We start from the raw sequence: 18695 nt of genomic DNA on the forward strand, positions 1-18695 counted from the left end.
CGCTTGTCCGGGTTATCCGGTGTCCGAATTAAGCGGATTCGACTGTATTTGAAATGTGATTATTAGGGCAACCAAAAGTCAATATGGTCAATTTTTTTACCTGCTCAGAATGCTATGAAACAAGCACAAAACAAATTTCAGCTTTGTACGACGTGTGGTATAGAAGTTATTAGGTGAGATAAAGTCAAAATGTTACGTTAGGTCAAAATACGGTCAAATTGTTTCGTTAGGTCTCTTTTTTAGGTCAAAATCTATTAAACTTGTAATTTTGTAACCATTTTGTAATATTATTCTTCCGTTTTTCTCTTTTCTTGTACCGCAAACAATTCCAGTCCCGCAAATTTTATTTAGAACCAAAGCTACAAAGAGAGGGAAGGCTTTTCAGCGCGTTTGGTGACGTCACGATGTGACGTCATTGCATTTGAAACTGCAAGTTGTCAATCTCAATACAAAGAAACGAAAAAAAAGTCAACATTAGAAAAGCATTTTGTCATTTTTAAATGCAGCTTTAGATTAGAAAGTTGCTGTAGACCAGTGGTTCTTAAACTGGGGGGCGCGACCCCTTGGGGGGCGTGTAACATTCGTAAGGGGGGCGCGAGAGATGACAAACTGTATATGAGCTATGTCTAAACATGCTTTCTTGACTTTCACTATAGGTTCATTTTTACTAAAATTTTAAAGTGTGTCACGATGGCAATTGTATTTTTGAAATTTGGTTTCCGAAATACGTCAATTGTTACGTCATAATATTTGGTGTTTCTCCACATTGAAGCGTATCGTTTTCGTTTACTCATTCATGCACTCCTAGCTCGACTAACTGTTCTCTTTTTGCGGTGACCTGTTTTTTCTCACAACGGGGGGCGGGGTAACAAGAAAAACTTTTACAAATGTATCACTTGTAGAAATACTTAATTTACATTAAATGCATTTTCTTTAGTTTTACAATTATGATGAATACAGGAAACCAGATGTTTTTGCTACTAACCTGTAAATATCCGATTAGTTTACGACGTATAATTTTCGAGTCATTAACGATTGAAAATTTGTGTGCAGTGTCGGCCACACATAATAAAAATACTGGGATCACGTCAATTGACCGTGAACAAATTCACCGGCGATAATTGGTCGTGGTCAACTGACCGGCAACAAATTGGCCGGCGACACAAATCAACCGCTACGCATTTTATTTTTATTTTTACGCAAATTAGCATTGTTGTTTATTCAAATTATATGATTTAAGTGATAATATGATTTGAGGTCAGTTGGTTCTAGGTAAATTTACGTCACGGTCAGTTGTCCCCGGTGAGTTTGTTCGCGGTCAATTTCCCACGGTTAATTGTCGTGGAACCGTCGTTTGCAGTGTAGACTGTAGAGACTATCAGTATAGCGTTTTTCAAAATGAGGTCAAAATTTAAAATTTTTAGGTCAAAAAACTGGTTGCCCTAGTGATTATTAAGCCGGACCAGTACAGCAGTGCTGTGGAAGGCTGGTATATCCTATTCAGGCTAGTCTTGCAAGAGCGCCTTTTAGCGTTTTATTAAGCAGCACATGAGGTTGGTTGGGTTTATTTCATTTTGCAGTCAGAATTGCAGACCTGAATGGAAAGGAATACCACAGCACTGCAGTACTGGCCCGGCTTAATAATCACATTTCAAATAGAACATAACCTAACGCGTGTAGTGTTGAAATAACTTCTAAAGAAACATCCCATTCTTCATTGCGAACAAAACTAAGCTTACGCTTATTCCTGATTGCAAAGTATTTTGCACTGACGGTACACGGTAACTTTCGGTCTGCCCGAAACATAGGCTATTCGGAAAACTTTGTCTTCTCTCAAAATCCCTTTTTCTTCTTGGTATCTCCAAGAGAGACATTTTTTCCCCAATAGAGACATTTTTGCACACTTGGCGCCGCGCACTCTAACAACGAACCATCCATACATTTGTCGATTCATGTACATTTGTCGATTCACGCATACATTCATCGATTCATGTACATTTGTCGATTCACGCATGCATTCATCGAATCACGTACATTTGGCGATTCACGCATACATTTGTCGAATCATGTACATTTGGCGATTCACGCATACATTTGTCGAATCATGTACATTTGGCGATTCATACATGCATTTACCGAATCATGTACATTTGGCGATTCATGCACTTTTCGCAAATCATCTATACATTTGCCGATCCATCTATACTTGGCAATTCATGAAGACGTTATGCGATTCATACGTACTTTTATAGAATCATTTAGTACTTTTAGGAATGCATGTTTGTTTAATCACGTATGTATTTTGCAAATTGGTTCGCCCATTTTTAATTCACGAAGACTAATTTCCAATCATTTGGCCATTTTATAATTCATGGTATAAGTTACATGATTCAAAAAACCGACATGTGATTAACAAAACTGCAATCCGATTAAAGAAAATACCATTTGCCATTAGGCATTGTAACTTGCCAACAGCCAGTTTGCTTTGCAGTTGTTATATCTGACTTAAAATGTCGTGGTTTGATTTGAAAAGTCAAGTTTATAAAACTGTGGTGTAATTGTAAATGTTGAGAAACCATTTTGAAAATTGCCATATGAATCGTGCAACAGCAATCACAGAAAAGCCCGTTTGAATGCCGGTTTCGACGTTTGGTTTGTTGTTTCGTGATTTGAATCTATAAAATTACGTTTGAAAACCTTCCAATCAAATTATGAAAACAAAACATAATTTGCATACTTGCGATTCAATTTAACACTTTGCTATTTTTGCGGCGTTGGCGTTCCATAAACTTGGGCTTTCTTCAACAATTATAAACATTTCTATTGATGCAACACCAACTCAAGAAAATCAATATTCTTTTATTATGACGTCAAAATGAACATTGTACTTACCATCGCGCTAAAAACAAATTGATAAAAAATCAGAACAAAAAATTAAAAAAACTCCAATTCAATTTTGGAAACATTGTTTAGTTATGACATCACAATAATCATTCTTTTTACCTTGGTTTAGGTTTAGTTTAAATTAAGCGGTTGTGTAGCAACTTTCAAAAAAACTTATGAAATGAAAGAATATGTCGTGAGCGAAGTATGATAACAACATCAATGTGAATATGTTTTCCGCATCTTTTAGCCGCCTTCAGCGCTTCTTGGAGTTTGTCTCCTCCATCCGGATTCACTGTGAGCGAAGTGTGATACCATAAACACGAACATGAACTTTCAACCTGGTTTGAATGTTGTTGAGAGTTGATTGGATTTTGCTTCTTTCATCCTGATTAGCATGTCGTCTTATTCCATCCTCACCAACGATGCAATACAACATCGACAGCTCTTCTCTCACGACTCTCAACAACCCGATGACGTCATCCATGTTTGATGGTCGCAGATCGTTACGAGAGATATCCATCTCTCCAATCTAGAGTTGAAATATTTGTGATGACGTCAATTATAACTTGGTCTATTTCGGTTCAACTCAGTGCTAATGACGTCGATGCACAGATTCCATCTTAATATAACATGCTATGTGCATGGTTAATATACAAAAGTACGGATAATAATTTTCATTTGTGGTACTGACTAAAGTTGTAGATTCAGCTGATTCGTTATGTTTGTTTTTAAAAATGTTTGAAGTTAACTACAACGTCGTCGTTGACGTGTCAACTATAACTTATAGCTATAGGCCTATTTAATTCCGCATCGTTTAACTGATTATTACTTCATTTTAGATGTCAAAATAGGTATTATTATGACATATAGACAAAACGGAAATAAGTAACTCATGTAAACAACATCTTACTTGTCCTGGTTTCATCTTTTTTATGACCGATGCGATCTCGTGAAATGATTTCGCATCCAGGTAACAGCCGGCCAGATTGAGCACATCCAACTGCTTTGTGACGTGTTTCATGACGTTCAAGAACCCAGGGACCAGGTTTGAATTCATCGGCTGCGGTAATGGGATTGTTGTTGGAAAATGCTCTGCTGCTTTGGTTGCGATGGACGAATCTTTTCCTTCTTCAACGCAGGCGTACAGGTCGAGTAGTCTGGGTGAGTGGTTTTCATCTACAACATATAAACATAACACAACGATCAACCAGCTGTTGTTGTATCAAATAAATTTGAGAGTTTTAACAATTTAATAAAATATTTACCATTGCAGATGAATATTTAGAACAAAACTCAAGGAAGCTTTAAGCTGAGACTTGACAGTATATAAACAATATGAGAAAATAACAGTCCAAAAATTGGTACTAACCAATGTTTCCTTTTCAAATATAAAATTTCACAAAAGAATACACGCGAAAAATAAAAACTGGCTGTGTCACAAATTTTAACCAATTTCTCCTGCTGTCTATGAAGCCAAACTAATTCTTACAAACCATCCAATACACGTTAGTACCAACGGAAAGAAACGTTTTCACACTGAGCTGTAATTCTACCCATGTACTAAAAACTCAAATTGTTGGCATCACAGTATAAAGCAAACCTTAATCATCCAAAACCACTAAATCTGCCTGGCAAATCTGCTCTCGATGAAAACATTTTGAAAATTTTGTTTTTGTGCTTGTGAGCTTTATACATAGTTTTGTATTTTTCCCAGACGGTCTATAGTTGGGTTCAAACAAAGGCATCAGCGCAGTTCGCTGAGCGAACCATAAATCAAATGTAGAACAGCAGAAAACTCCTGCAATTTCATCACTGACACCGGCGCCCAGTCCATTGAAGTCCTGTTAGTCAGAATTATCCGGCGATGACTTAATCGCCTGCAACGAGTGAGGAGTGATCTTTCTCAACTATGTACAGATGGGGAGTAGCAAATTCTGTGGGTTGTGAGTGTGGGGCGAACACGCCAACCATAGACCATGTGATATCCAACTGCTCTATCTACCTCGTATCCCACGGAATACATGGCTTACAAGTTTTGGATAAGAGCACGACGCAGTAGCTGCTCAACTCATGTCCCGACATCTAACCTGGGATGCTGAATAACATCTGGCTTGAACAACCATGAGGATTTGAACGTAAGCCTCTAAAATTAAGGACAAGGTTACTTACGGCATTTTGTCATCAAAATGCTCAAAAATTGGGTTGTTATAAAACAAGTGTAGAAAAGAGTTGAATTAAAAAAGGTTTACGTTAGATTCAAAATCAACCTTTAAAAACCTCAGCAAAGAAAAAGAAGAACCCTGCACTAGCTTTGTCCTGATAAAAGACACTGTCAGTGTTGTGACTAACATGGAACATGACTCCATAACTTGCTGCAAGAAGCACTTTGTCCAGATCATTAATCACTCTCCTGCCTCCACTGAGGCACTGACACCACCCTTGATTCTATGATCGATCGACCATTGTCTGGTAGCGGCTTCATCTCCCCTGTAACCAGCACCGAGATTAGCAGATGGAGGCTGAAAAGGCTTCCGGCATCTGCAACATCGACCTAGAGATGTTTAATTTTGGCGAAAACTGCTTGATTAAATTATTCACCTATATCATCAACCACTTGATTATCAAGGAGCACACAAAGATGAGACCTGTCATGTAATTCTAACCTTCTGGAAAGAAAAACTTGCTTGCAACAATCACAGGGGTACAATTCTTCTCTTAATCCCTCGTTGAACACAACAAGCAGGTTTAATTTCCATTCGCTCCACCACCAACCACATCTCCACCATCTCACTCGATATAAAAAAGGTGAGTTTTGTAAAGACCTACATTTGTTCATCGCCTTTCTACATCAAAAAAACTCCATTTGACAAAGTGGACCACTTCTCTCTGTGGAGGTTCCAGGTAGTACAATCTGTATCCTTTTTTAAAGTCCTTTATGGCATAATAGAGAGTTGCGTCAACATAAATTACAAGGATTCTAAGTGATTTGACATCAACAGAAATGTGAGACAAAGCTGTGTTGCTGCGCCAGATCTATTCTGATTATTCTGACGGATTGACAACTTCATGACCAGAGAGTTTGGTCTCATAGTGTTTCTATTTGATGATCTCCATATCTCAAAGCTATAGTACACTGATAATAACACACTATTCTGCTCTACCATCCATCCACCCAAAGATGTTTGCCATATCTATGAAGAAGACTGTGCAAAATCTGTGTCTAAAGATCAGCTGGACAAAGATCGAACGGATGTACGTGGGTAATAGGGTGAAGGCTCTGACCCACAACCAATCAGCATCGATCATATCGATGTAGAGTTTGTGTCTTCTTTTACATATCTAGGCTCCATCATTACCAAACAATGACAATTTAAAGCCAGATATAGACTGGCAAGACAACCTCACAGCCGTTAGTCAACGCATACAGACGTGTTGCTCTTCTATCAACACTGTATGCAACTTGGCCTCTCACTGCCACACTGGCAAGCTCAATAAAAGAGTACGACAAGCTCAACACAGGCAAAAACGAAGAGGAAAACGAAAAAAAATTAAGAATCTTGTAGTATCAGGAATATATATGAAAGAACGGAAGTTAGTCAAAAGCCACATTTTGTGTGAAGTAAAAATACCAGGAAAATTCTCAAAAAAAAAATCAAGATCTTGAAGTAGAAAAAGGTAAATACCTACCATCATAAAACTTCCAATACTGTCATTTTCCATAGAATTAGTTTTATTGCCTTGAAAAAATGATTTAACTTACTCCTATGGTGTATTGAAGTACCTGCTGTAAGGCCGCTGTTAGAACTGTCAACACGTTCTGAAACGATCTTTAACTGTTGAATAAGATTTGTCTTCAAAATTTCCGTTTTCTCTTCAAGATCTAAAAACAAATAACAAACACTTTTCAAGCTAAACACACATGTTGCTAACTTATGACACATCAGTAGCCATACTAGTGTTAGTCCCACATAAAATAAAATATAAACAAAGTCACAGCCATAATAAGGCTGGGAATTTGCCGACTTTGCTTAGAAATAAATAAATAAATGGCAATGGTGGCATGATAATGGCGAAACTATTCAGTTCCAAGCAAGTAGAAATAAACTATTTGAGCAAAGTAAAAGTATTAAAGCGATGAAGCAGAACATCAACGAAATAAACAACTAAAATACAACAACTAACATCGATTTCATGGTAAAAAACAGCTAATATTGCGGAATCTAATCATAGGTGACCAGAAATAAAAAACAATAAAACAAGTCAGAGATAATTGGACACTGCCAATAGTTGAAGTTTTGAGATGCTTGCCATTTAAGATTTCCTTTAAAAAATTACAAAAATAGCAAATTTCCCGACAAATTAACCAAAAAGTGTCTGTAGCAAGTATCAAAACAAATCTACAAAATGCTTGTTACACGCATCACTAGATTAAAAGGTTTAACAAAAAGTTCTCATAGAAATGTAATACATTTACAAAGCACATTATAATATTGCATTATTACCCAACAAGCATTGGCTGGATCTACAATTGCACTGTGTCAAAAAATTTAGATTATAATTATATGAAGATAAAAACGAAGAAAAAGAAGAGCACTTCACTATACATAAGTTGGGACATGCACGAAAATATATAGAAAGAACAGTACAATAAAATACAGTAAAAAAACAAGTTCATCGCTAAAACAAGTTATAATTAAAATAAAGTCTTTAATATGTAGTTTCGTTTCAAAATTTATCTCATAATGCGACTTGCCAGGTACTTCCCTGCAACCATGGCACGAGTCAGAATCTGATAGATATATGCACACATGTATATATATATATATAGATATGCGCACACAATAAAGTGTTAGCTACAGATTTATCTTTTAGGGTTGCGCCACTTGCACTTAAACAAATAATGCCAAGAAAGAATAAAATGAAGCAAAGATATATTATTTACAAATGAGAAAACAAAAAGATATGAAAGTCAGGTGGGTGGCCCACATAAATCAAAATACATGAACATACAAAACTAATCATGTTACTCACTAAATCCAGAACAAACTATGCTATGTTATTAAATATTCCCTTTAAGGGACTATGCAAAAACAACCAATTACCTGTTTCAGAATTAGCTTCCAAATCAAGCAGGAAACCACAAACAAATCTTCTTACAACAGCCCAGTGGTCTTTAAACAACCTTTTCTTCACAAATGTTTCAAACTCATCTTTCATCATGTTGTACACAATGTGGTAAGCAGCAAAATATTCCTGAAAACTTTGATGACTGAAGTAGAGCCTTGTGTTTCCATCAAATACTCTGAAGCAATTGGTGAAGTCTTTGCAGGTAAACAACTGAACTATGATGTCATCGACCTTGCTGGGATCTAGTCCAACATCTTTGAGTTGATCGACAGTAATGGCAACTGTTCCTTTGCTGGTGGCTCGAAACGCCAGTTTTGCAATGCTTGGCAAAAGTTCATTAAAAAGTTTGACATCCTGAACATTTTTAGAGTATTTCAAGTTGTCTTTAAGACTTTCAAAAAGTCTTGTCAAGGTAAACATTTCTCCAACCTTTGAAGATGGATCAAGTCCGGCTGATATGACAAGTTGAAGAAGAAGTGGATTGCGACAAAGAGGGAGCAAATGGCGAGCTTCACTATCAAGTTTCCTCCATAACTCATCTGCATTTGTGCCAGCATATGCCCAAAACAAATCTTTCATGTCATCAAATGCCAAGTCACCCAATTGGTAAGTTGTACCAGGTCTCATGTTTTGTGGTAGAAATAAAAGTGAATGTGACCGTGATGTTATAATTATTTCAGATCTTGGTAGGTAGTGTCCACAACACAAATTACTGAACAGATCTTCCACTTTACATGGAGTGTCAAAGTACTGTTTCAGAGTATTTCCATTTAATGCAAACTCTGCTTGGTCAAGGCCGTCAAACACAAATGTGCATTTATGGCCATTCTTCTTGACCCAAGCAAAAGCGTTGAAGGAAGTCTTCTTATCAAGTTCTGGGAAGCTTTTGTCAAACATTAACTCCTTGAATGTCAGTTTCTCTGAATAAAAATTCATGTCCATAAACTTCTTGTGGAACCAGACACGTTCAGTTTTTTTGTTTCCGCTTCTCACAAGTCTTTTGCTCAGGATTGTTTTTCCAGCGCCTGGGATTCCCACAATAGATGTCAAACGTGACGTACCAGAATCTCGTAAGATATCTTCGAATTTAGTGTTTCCTGCAGGATGAAAACCTTGAGAGTCATTGATAAAAGATGGTTTATATTCCCCTACGTTTCTAGCAGCCCCCCCACTGTAAAAATTTATTTTAGTGATGCTTGGATGGACAATTGGGATGTTGTCTTGGAAAAGCCCGCTGCTTTGGAAATGCAAATCTCCTTCACGTTCCAGAATCTCCTCCTGACATTTAAGAACTTCATCAATGGCTTTTTTCCCTAAAAATATAAAAAACTGTATCATTCATGATTTGTCTTCATGACTGAAAAAGAAAAACAGCTAAGTGACACACATAATAAAAAAACCCTGGGTCAAGTGAGTGCAAACTTAGAAGTGCTAGTCCAAAAATAAATTGACTTTAAAGCAAAGAATAGTTGCCAGAAGTTTAATGGTCAAAGTTTGCAAACATAATCCTTAGTTTGCAAACAGTTATTGCCAGAAAAACGTCATAAAAATGCAAATTCAGCACTGATTATGACAAACATGTTGAAAATTATGGTGTCACAATGTGAAAACAATATCTATAACTCAGGTGTTACTATCAAGCATGAATAAGTGGTTTTATATAGGAGATTTACTATCCTATATTATTTACTATGAATTTACTATCTGGATATTTGTGTTTCAGTTAACTGGTTAGCCGCATAATAAAGAGTAAGCACAGAACAACCTTTTTATCATAATTACACAGTTTGTTGATAATAATAATGTCTAAGTAAGACACAGTGTTGTTATAAAAAGTGACATATCTATACAAAAAGTCACATTATTCTTAATGTTTATGTTAAGTTTGTTAATGTATTTATACTGGTAATGGTAGATGTTCAGCTAAACTTCACTGAGATCAATATTTAAGGTTGATGCCAACTCCTAAGCTAGTCCACCACTGCTACCATCATAGACTTACATCTTAGTCATCAAGCATGTTATTGTTTTTATATTGTTGCTGTGTTACATTGTGTTGCCATAATCACCATTTAAGGCCAACCGAGTTAATAAAGAGAACACCTGTTGGCAAAGTGCTGTTGTAAAGATCAACTTATGCAAAAATAAACAATTCTTAACGTTTCCATTAATTGTTACCTTCTGCCAAATACTTGCAAATTTAAAAATGAAGCAAACTACTGAAACATACCATCTTCATCGCTTACAACCTCATCATCATGTTGGTGTTGTGGTGTAACATTATATTGGTTTTGATTGATATTGACAGGTCCATGAATGCCTTAAATGAAACATAAATTTAGAAAATAAGGATTCTTGTGTCATCAAAGATTTGAAAACGCTTTCTGCAGAAAACAAAATTAAAAATGCCTTCATTTCACTTTTTACCTTGTATTAGATTTGAGTTTTGTATCTGGTAGTCACTAACACGATTGGAAGAACTGGATGATTGTATATTTGTGCTTTGACAATTTGATGTTTTGCTTTCTGCGTGACGCCTTGTCTAAAAAGAGCCAAAAATTTGCTGATAAAAATTTGAAATATGACATCATAGATGAAAGGGTGCAAAGGTCATGCATGGAATGTACCTTTGCAACATAAAGCTATGAATAATGATGTGAATAATTGTGGATAATAACTACGCTTAATGCTGTAATTTAAACAAACTTGTATAAATCACACTGCAATATAATGCCACCTCAGATTGCGGAACTGGCTGGAAAGGTTGAGAAGCCACGGCATCATCTCTGTAAGCTTTGTGTGGCAAAAATGCCTGAAACATTGAAACACAAAGTGAAGAAAAATCGTTAATCTTAAAAAAATTCAACGCAACAAATCTTTAAAAATTTTGTTAAACTTTATAAATAATTTAGTGTTGCTCTTATCCTGGTTGATAACTAACCATTGGAGAAAATCCTTGAAGATGTGGAATCCGTGGCCCACAGTTTTGAGGATGTGAAAAACTTGTTGAAGGCAGTTGATGTAATTGAAACTTCCAAGGTTGAAATTGGTTTCGTCTTTCATGTGGATGAGCGTTATAGTTAGGTTCTAGGAAAGAGAAAATAAAACAAGCTACAATGATGAGTTTGGTCAAATCTTATAACATATTAGCAACACACAATTTGAGTTGCACCTATTGTAGACCATAACTGGTTTAAGGAAATTTCACAAAAAAGTTACTACAGCAGCACATGTTACATATTTCATTCAGTTTTATCTTTTTCACCATATATCAAGTTATATCATGACATAGTTTTGTTTTACTAAGAACTGGCAGCTTTGAAAGTGCAGCGTGAGTAAAAAAGTGAGACATAAGTTTAAGTCAAAAGTGTAAGTTCATTTGCAATATTTTAACAGCTTTAACACACCAAAATAAAATCCTAACTTATCATGAACCATTAGACAGAATCTAGCAATAGATTGCAATTGCTCTGAGGTTTCTTTGAAGCAAATTGTACGTTTGTTTAATTTAGCTAACTTGCTGCCAGCTCCGTTAAGCAAAATCGGCTTGCAAGAAATCTCCAAAGACAACCTTGCTGTGCTAGCTCTGGCATGTGCCATTGTGGGCCTTAACTAAAGCAATAACACAAAAATCCTCAGGTGCTATACGTTGTTTATAGATTACTGCCTACACAATGTAACAATAAAAAAGTTTTTTTGTTCCCAGGTTCTAATCGATTTTTCCCTATTGCTTAGGACCAGCAAGTGTCGAAAATCAACTTTATTTCATATAAACTTTGTTTTTGTGGTTTAGAGACTGAAATTCTAAAATCGCAATATTTTTGAGAAAAGATATCAAAGATATGGCTAAAGAGCATCCAAGGTGGATGTTAATCACTTTTAAATGTTAATATACTCTGCAATATTTGCCATTTTATAGATACTTCTGTTTGCAGGGTTGATTTTTGAGGTGTTGTATAGAATATTTTATGATTTGCAATTGATAATTTTTTAACGTTTTCTTTAATTGGACAACATTTTGAGTGCTTTCAAAATGACTAGAATCTGTAAACATTTTGCTGATGCGTTTTGTTTCATTTGTGGACAATTTATCAAGACAAGAGCGAAGAAGCACTCAGTTTTGGCTTCCGTTAAGATGTGTGAAGCCTACAATGCTTATTTTGGAATGCCTGTTGGAGACCAAGACAGACCTTGGGCACCACATTTGTCTTGCGATTACTGCAAAAAGACTTTGGAAGGTAAGGTTTCATCGATCATATTATTTAGGCTAATCTTAATTATATTGAAGTTGATCTATTTGTATGTTTATGGTTACAGCAAATTAAGAATTGGTTATTTGTTTTTAGGTTGGTATCGAGGGGAGAAAAAGGCGATGAAGTTTGCTCTTCCAAGGGTATGGCGGGAGCCAACAAACCACACAGATGACTGCTATTTTTGTATGGTTAATCCATCCCGACGCAGAGCTGGAAAAAATGTTCCTCCTATTGCTTACCCAAATATTCCTTCCTCAATAGCTCCGGTGCCACATTCAGATGAACTGCCAGTGTCTAATCCCCCCCCCCCCCCAAGAAATGAGCAACTCTCAGATGATGAGTTCACCACTGAGGAAGAAGATGTAGATGTTGCCATTGATGAATTTATTCGATCTCCTCAGTTGGAAGAGGGAAAACCTTATTACCCTAATCAGAAAGATCTGAATGATTTGATCAGAGATCTTGGTCTGACCAAATCTAATGCGGAGTTGTTGACATCTCGACTTAAGCAATGGAACTTGCTGGATGATACTGTCCAAGTTACTGAACAACGCAAACGTCACCAAAGCTTTTCCAGCTTTTTCACATTGCAAAATGGAATTTGCTAAATAAGAATTTGCTAAAAATGAATTTGCTAAAAATTCTAATTCGTTGCCTTTTATTATGCCAACTCAGAATTAACCCTTTGCCAGACAGAAAAATAGCCAAAAGTTGGCTGTAATTTGCTTTGCGAAAAAGCAATCGATAGCCTACAACTAACGCGTCAGAATATTTAGTAAATACATTGATAGAATATAACTTCTTAGCCGATGCCAAGCGATTAAAAATGGACTTACAGCGATCAAGAACAGTTTGGTAAATATCCATTTCCTATAGGGTAAATCAGTATAACCATGCACAATATTGCACATACCAGCAAATTCAAAAAATTACTCTCCTAACCACAAAATCAATGTTTGGAATGAACTATATTGATTTTTGGAAGTTTCTAGGTGAGAGAGATCAGGAAATATCAATTAGAACCCGGGAACAAAAATCGTGTTACACGGTGCTATCAATGAAAATTAAATGTCAAAAACATAATCTAAGCTAAAACAACACAAACACATCATACCTTGGGCATGCAGATTGCTGAAAGGCTGAATCCAACTTCCAGAAACAATCTACAAAACAGTTTCGCAAAATAAAAATATTATGAACAACGAGTCTTTTTACATAGCTATGATCGTTTATAAATGACGTAGCTAATCACAGCCAAAAATAAAAATGAAACCCATTAATACCCAACCTGCTGTGGTGGAGGTTGCATAATTGGTGGATGCAGAGGATTTGTCCTTGGATGCCATTCATAGGAAAATTGAGTTCTTGGCTGGTCCAATGGAAGACGACTTGTTGAAGGTTGTTGCTCATGTTGACGCTGAGTATGATTACTTCCATGTCCATGCATGATGGTGGATGCTATGTATAAGAAATATGAGTTAGTTAGTTGGTTCGTAGTTACTTGTTTGATTAATTATAATGAAAGTTTTCTTTCTTTCACAGTATCGCAATTTCTTGGCAAGTAAATAAACAGAATTGTCAGCAGAACAACAGAGTTGGCTTGGGCATGATTTAATTTACACCGGGGCGAGTTTCTTTTTGATTATCATGTTAGAGACAAGATTAGAAAACCAGAAGAAAAGTTTAAATCGAAATATAATTACATTAAAACTTGAACCGAACAAACTGAAATATGAGCAGATTAGCAGCATAAGCAAAAAACATCAAAAAAGCAAGAAGTGATGAGTCATCGGACAGGGTTAGAATGTTTAGAACTTTTGAACAAAAATGCATGAAATAAAGTATAGACCTGCAACTTATTCTAGGTATAGTACGGTGGTATGGAGTAGTGTGATAGTTATTAAAAAATCATTTATTTACAGTTCACTTTTTGGAAAAAATTCTTTTGTCTTTTAATGTGACATAATTAATAAATGTATAAAATAAATACAATGGTTAGAGGCAAAATGTTATCCTGCATTCATCTAACTAAATTTACAATATACAGTCGAATCCGCTTAATTCGGACACCGGATAACCCGGACAACCGCTTAATTCGGCCAAAATGCTCGGGAACGGAACAAAAGTAAAAATTGAACGTAAAAAGCTCCTGTTAATTCGGACACAGGTTCACAATTCCATTGTTAGGTTATGAAACTTATGATACAATAAACAGTACTTCGTTCGTTTTAAGACAAGATTCAATTGCATTATGAGTGATTATGGTGAAACAATGACGATCCATGCAGTAACAATCGACAATGAACTCATATAACGCCGTGCCAGCTTCATAGTCGCTTTTACTTCGGTACAATTGCGTCCATCTTGTAGGACAAAATTGTAAAGAAAAGTTTAGCACAAAAAGTGAAATTGCTCACTAAAGTAAACGAAGACGTTTTATGCGATCAGTGCCAGTTACTGCAGTATAGCGCAGCTGCAATTCATTTATTACGCAACACTACAGTATTTTAAATGCGTTTTTTGCCTTTATGCATGACCATGAAACGAACAATTGATTTTCCGCTTAATTCGGACAAAGCCTTTTCTCCGCTTAATTCGGCCAAAAGTGAGCGGAACCAAAGTGTCCGAATTAAGCGGAGTCGACTGTAATATCCAACAAAGCTATTAACTGCTGCCTGGAATGAAATCAACCATGAGCATTTTCAAATCAACAAAAGACAAGAATTCTAGCCAGAATAACAATTTTATGATAAATTACACAAATTCATATCTTATGTGAGAATGGGGGAAAGAAACATTGATACCTTGCACTTCATACTCAGGTCTTCCAGTTTGTTGAGGATAAATAATAGTTGAATGATGTTGCCCTAACTCTTGCCGAGGTTGCTCATGTTGATTCATTCGAAAATAATCTGATGGATGTTGCTCAAGTTGCATCAACTGATGATGTTGACTTGAATAAAAAGTTGTGTCTAACGACGCAAAGTAAAAAAAATGATATACATATTAGAATAGATTGCTTTGTATATAGATTAGCAATTTCATTAAAAATTTACAATAAACAAAACTATTCCATGAAAGATTTTCAGCAAATTAACTTTTGTGATTGTTTGTTTATTAACTGCAAATCACTTCAAGATAAAAGATACAAGAAATTAGACCAGGCTGTAAATATGTCATCAATCTAAGTTGAAATACTCGTTGCTGAAATTGAGGTCGGAAGTCATCATTGATTAATGGTTACGATTCTGAATTAAACTGAATATTGTATTTATCCAGGAAAGCGTCTGTCCACCATATCCTTTAGAAAACATCCAACTAATAATTCTATGACACAATCAATGAACCATTGATGCTTCAATTGTGAACAATTGAACAATTGAATCAATTTTTAACAAGGCATTCATGATGACCACACATCGACAAGAGAAACAATTTTCTGATGACTACCATGAAAACATAACAACAGCCTTACAATAATGCAAATTTTGCGTAACTTCAAGCTGAAAAATGTATTTCTATACTATAACTACCTTGATGAACAGGATGATCATGCTGATGGTAAGGATGGTATCGGTGCGTAGAGTGATTCCTGTGGTCTCGATCTGGCCATTGAGGAGGAGATTGAGTACTTGGCTGGTTCGAAGGAAGACGACTTGTTGAAGGTTGTTGCTCATCGTTGTTCATGTTGACCTAAACGTTATATTTTTTTGTTTTAATAACTACAAATAACTTTTAGGAGTTTTATTTCAATAACAAGTGAAAATTTTAACACTTTAGATAAGTTCATTGACTTTATAGTTTAGCATTTTATAAGTATTATCAGAAACAACTTTTTGGCAATAAATTTATTGGTGCGTATTTATCCAACACACTAAAATCAAACTTGTCAACTGTCATAGGCCATACTGAGAGTTTGGCATACTAGCACTCAATACTGCTTTCCAAGAGCTTCAGTGCCACACTTAAAGTGCATTACTTTGCACTTAATGACTTGTACAGAACTTCTGTGCACTCAACTTTCAATTGATTTAAAGTTTGAATAAGTCAAACTGCGTACATTACTATGGTATTGCGCACTTCCATTGCATGAGAGCATTTTTGTGCACCGCATTGTTTATTGTTTGTCTCACCGTAGGTTTAGCTGGAAGATGCCATACTCTGCAGTCCGGGCCATTGGAATTAATTCTGCTTCTGAGTCAGGTGGGACCAGAGTTGGAGCAAAACACGGCAAATAGTTTATTCACTTGTTTTGACCTAGCCTGGTGTTTATTGGTGAAGTTGGTGCTACTTCCATAAAGATTGTCGTCTTATTCACAACAAATGTTCATAATTATATGCTAAACATTTTTTGAAGTAATTTTTTTCATTATTCTATCTTCCAACTCCACTAGGTATTTAAAGACAAAGACATCAGCTACATGCAGAAAAGTTAAATGCAGTGATACAGAGATAGGCTAATTCTGTAATTGAAAGATAGACCAGTACCTACACTGTTATTTTAACTATGCAAGGCTTTTTTTTTAAAAAAAACAGATTTATTTTTAATTATAACAATAATTTTTACAAATTTATGCGTTATATATATCGGCCCCGGGTCAATATGGCATGCTGCTAGTGAGAGAACCGGATGTTAAAATACTTGAATCCTTGAAATAAATTGAAAAAATATAGGCTAATTCGGTAATTGAAAGATAGGTCTGTACCTAGGCCAACACTGCTGTTTTAACTATTTTTCAAAAACATATTTATTTTTAATTTTCCAGGCATTAGTGCTGGGCGCTAATTTGTTAGGCTTCACTGCTACAGTTCACCTATAGCCATGCCAAGCAGGCGAAAAGATTCTCTCCACCTGTCTGCGGTCCATAGCCTATTTGTCCTTTCCTTCGAAGTTTTCAACGGTTTTAATTCCACAGGTTTTCCATTCTGTCTAACGATGTGGTTATTCTCAAAATCCAACATTTTGCTTGCAACTGAGCTTCGATTCTTAATGACAGAAATCGATCGAAATTTATCTAAAAAAACTTATAGGCTACCTCAGAATTTCGTGTAGGCTATAAAAATTATTAGTTTAAACTCACGCAGCTCCACAATCCTTATCCGCAATCTAAAACCAATTTAATGGCACGGTTTACGTCTTAAGCATCAAAAGTATGTATGGCGAAGGCTAATGCTGTTACGTTGTTAGGTTAATCCGTTGCTGACTCCTGACTTAGAAGGCTGCTGTTTCAGTGTAAGATAGCTTCGCTCATATATTAAAGGTTAAAACACAACCATCTTAGTTCAAGCCTTTAATCGAAAACAGTCCTGTGCACGCAAGCAATGGAAAAGCGGAACTGGTGTGGTGGAACGAACTTTGAGTGCAGAAATCAACACATGCTGGGAACGTCCCGAGGGCGCCAACCAGCGACAAACTAAAAAAACACCCAACGGCCGCTACATATGTTTGTAGGAAAACTGGCAAAACAACGGGATCATGAGAAGTGTCCGTGAACAAATTCACCGGCGACAACTGGTAGTGGTCAACTGACCGGCAACAAATTGGCCGGCGATCAAATTAACCGTGACGTAAATTGGCCGGCGATGAAATTAACCGTCGATAAATTGGCCGGCGATGAAATTAACCGGCGACAAATTGGCCGTCAAAAGGTCAAAATTCTAATTCACTATCTAGTCGCGCATCAGCTTTAATCCCAGCCAATTTAGTATGTGTATTGCAGTCAAGGTTGCCACTCGTAGGGTTTGTTGGCTCCTTGTAGGGTGTAGGGTGACCCTACGGGTTTTTCACCTTTATTCATAGATTTCCTATTGTTACATTATTGTTACATACATATTATTTTCCAGGTCTAGACGAGTTGTTTGATGAGATTATGAAACAATGCCTTGTAGCCTATCTCATGTAGTAACAATGGACTCATTGTAATAGCAATGGACACTTTAGTTAAGTAAATTGTCAGATTGAAGCTGTACGTCAGGACTCCCCTAGTTTTAAGTCTTAGTTATGGTTATACTAATAATTGTAAATTGCAAAAAGAGTTGGAGAAGCCCAGCAGGTGGAGACTGGAGAGTGAGACAGCAGTATGACTCAGGAGCTGAAGAAAATAGGATATTAATTTTTGGCACCGAAGAGAGCAAAAGAGTACTAGAATTATCAGAAAACTGGCAAGCTGATGGGACGTTCAAGGTTACCCCGCCAATATTTTCACAGGTTTACTCTATCCATGCTTCACGACATGGCGACCTTGTCCCAGCGTTGTACTGTTTACTACCGAACAAAGCACAAGAAACATATGAGCGGTTATTTCGCGCAGTGTGGCAACTGATACCAAATGCACATCCAACAAGTTTTTTGGTTGATTTTGAAATGTCTGCAATAAATGCAATTCGGATGGTGTTTGACTATGATGACCTCACAGTAGGCCTAAGTGG

General features: G+C 36.3%; 2 protein-coding genes across 2 annotated transcripts; one reads left to right on the top strand and one right to left on the bottom strand.

Moving 5' to 3' along the window:
- Positions 1–2843: 2843 nt before the first annotated feature.
- On the bottom strand, positions 2844–16692 carry LOC143460717 (uncharacterized). Its single transcript, XM_076958326.1, has 13 exons — positions 16400–16692; positions 15800–15959; positions 15071–15238; positions 13555–13724; positions 13381–13429; positions 10955–11100; positions 10751–10825; positions 10441–10555; positions 10244–10333; positions 7989–9326; positions 6668–6766; positions 3797–4062; positions 2844–3415 (listed from the first exon to the last, which is right to left on the bottom strand). The coding sequence occupies exons 2-13, from the start codon at positions 15951–15953 to the stop codon at positions 3176–3178; spliced, it is 2910 nt and encodes a 969-aa protein (XP_076814441.1). The 5' UTR covers positions 15954–15959; positions 16400–16692; the 3' UTR covers positions 2844–3175.
- LOC143459901 (uncharacterized) lies at positions 11783–13316 on the top strand. The gene is made up of 2 exons (XM_076957217.1): positions 11783–12251; positions 12360–13316. The coding sequence occupies exons 1-2, from the start codon at positions 12047–12049 to the stop codon at positions 12872–12874; spliced, it is 720 nt and encodes a 239-aa protein (XP_076813332.1). The 5' UTR covers positions 11783–12046; the 3' UTR covers positions 12875–13316.
- Positions 16693–18695: the final 2003 nt, after the last annotated feature.

Source organism: Clavelina lepadiformis, chromosome 5 (genome assembly GCF_947623445.1).
Source record: "Clavelina lepadiformis chromosome 5, kaClaLepa1.1, whole genome shotgun sequence".
In the NCBI taxonomy this organism is placed as follows: domain Eukaryota; kingdom Metazoa; phylum Chordata; class Ascidiacea; order Aplousobranchia; family Clavelinidae; genus Clavelina; species Clavelina lepadiformis.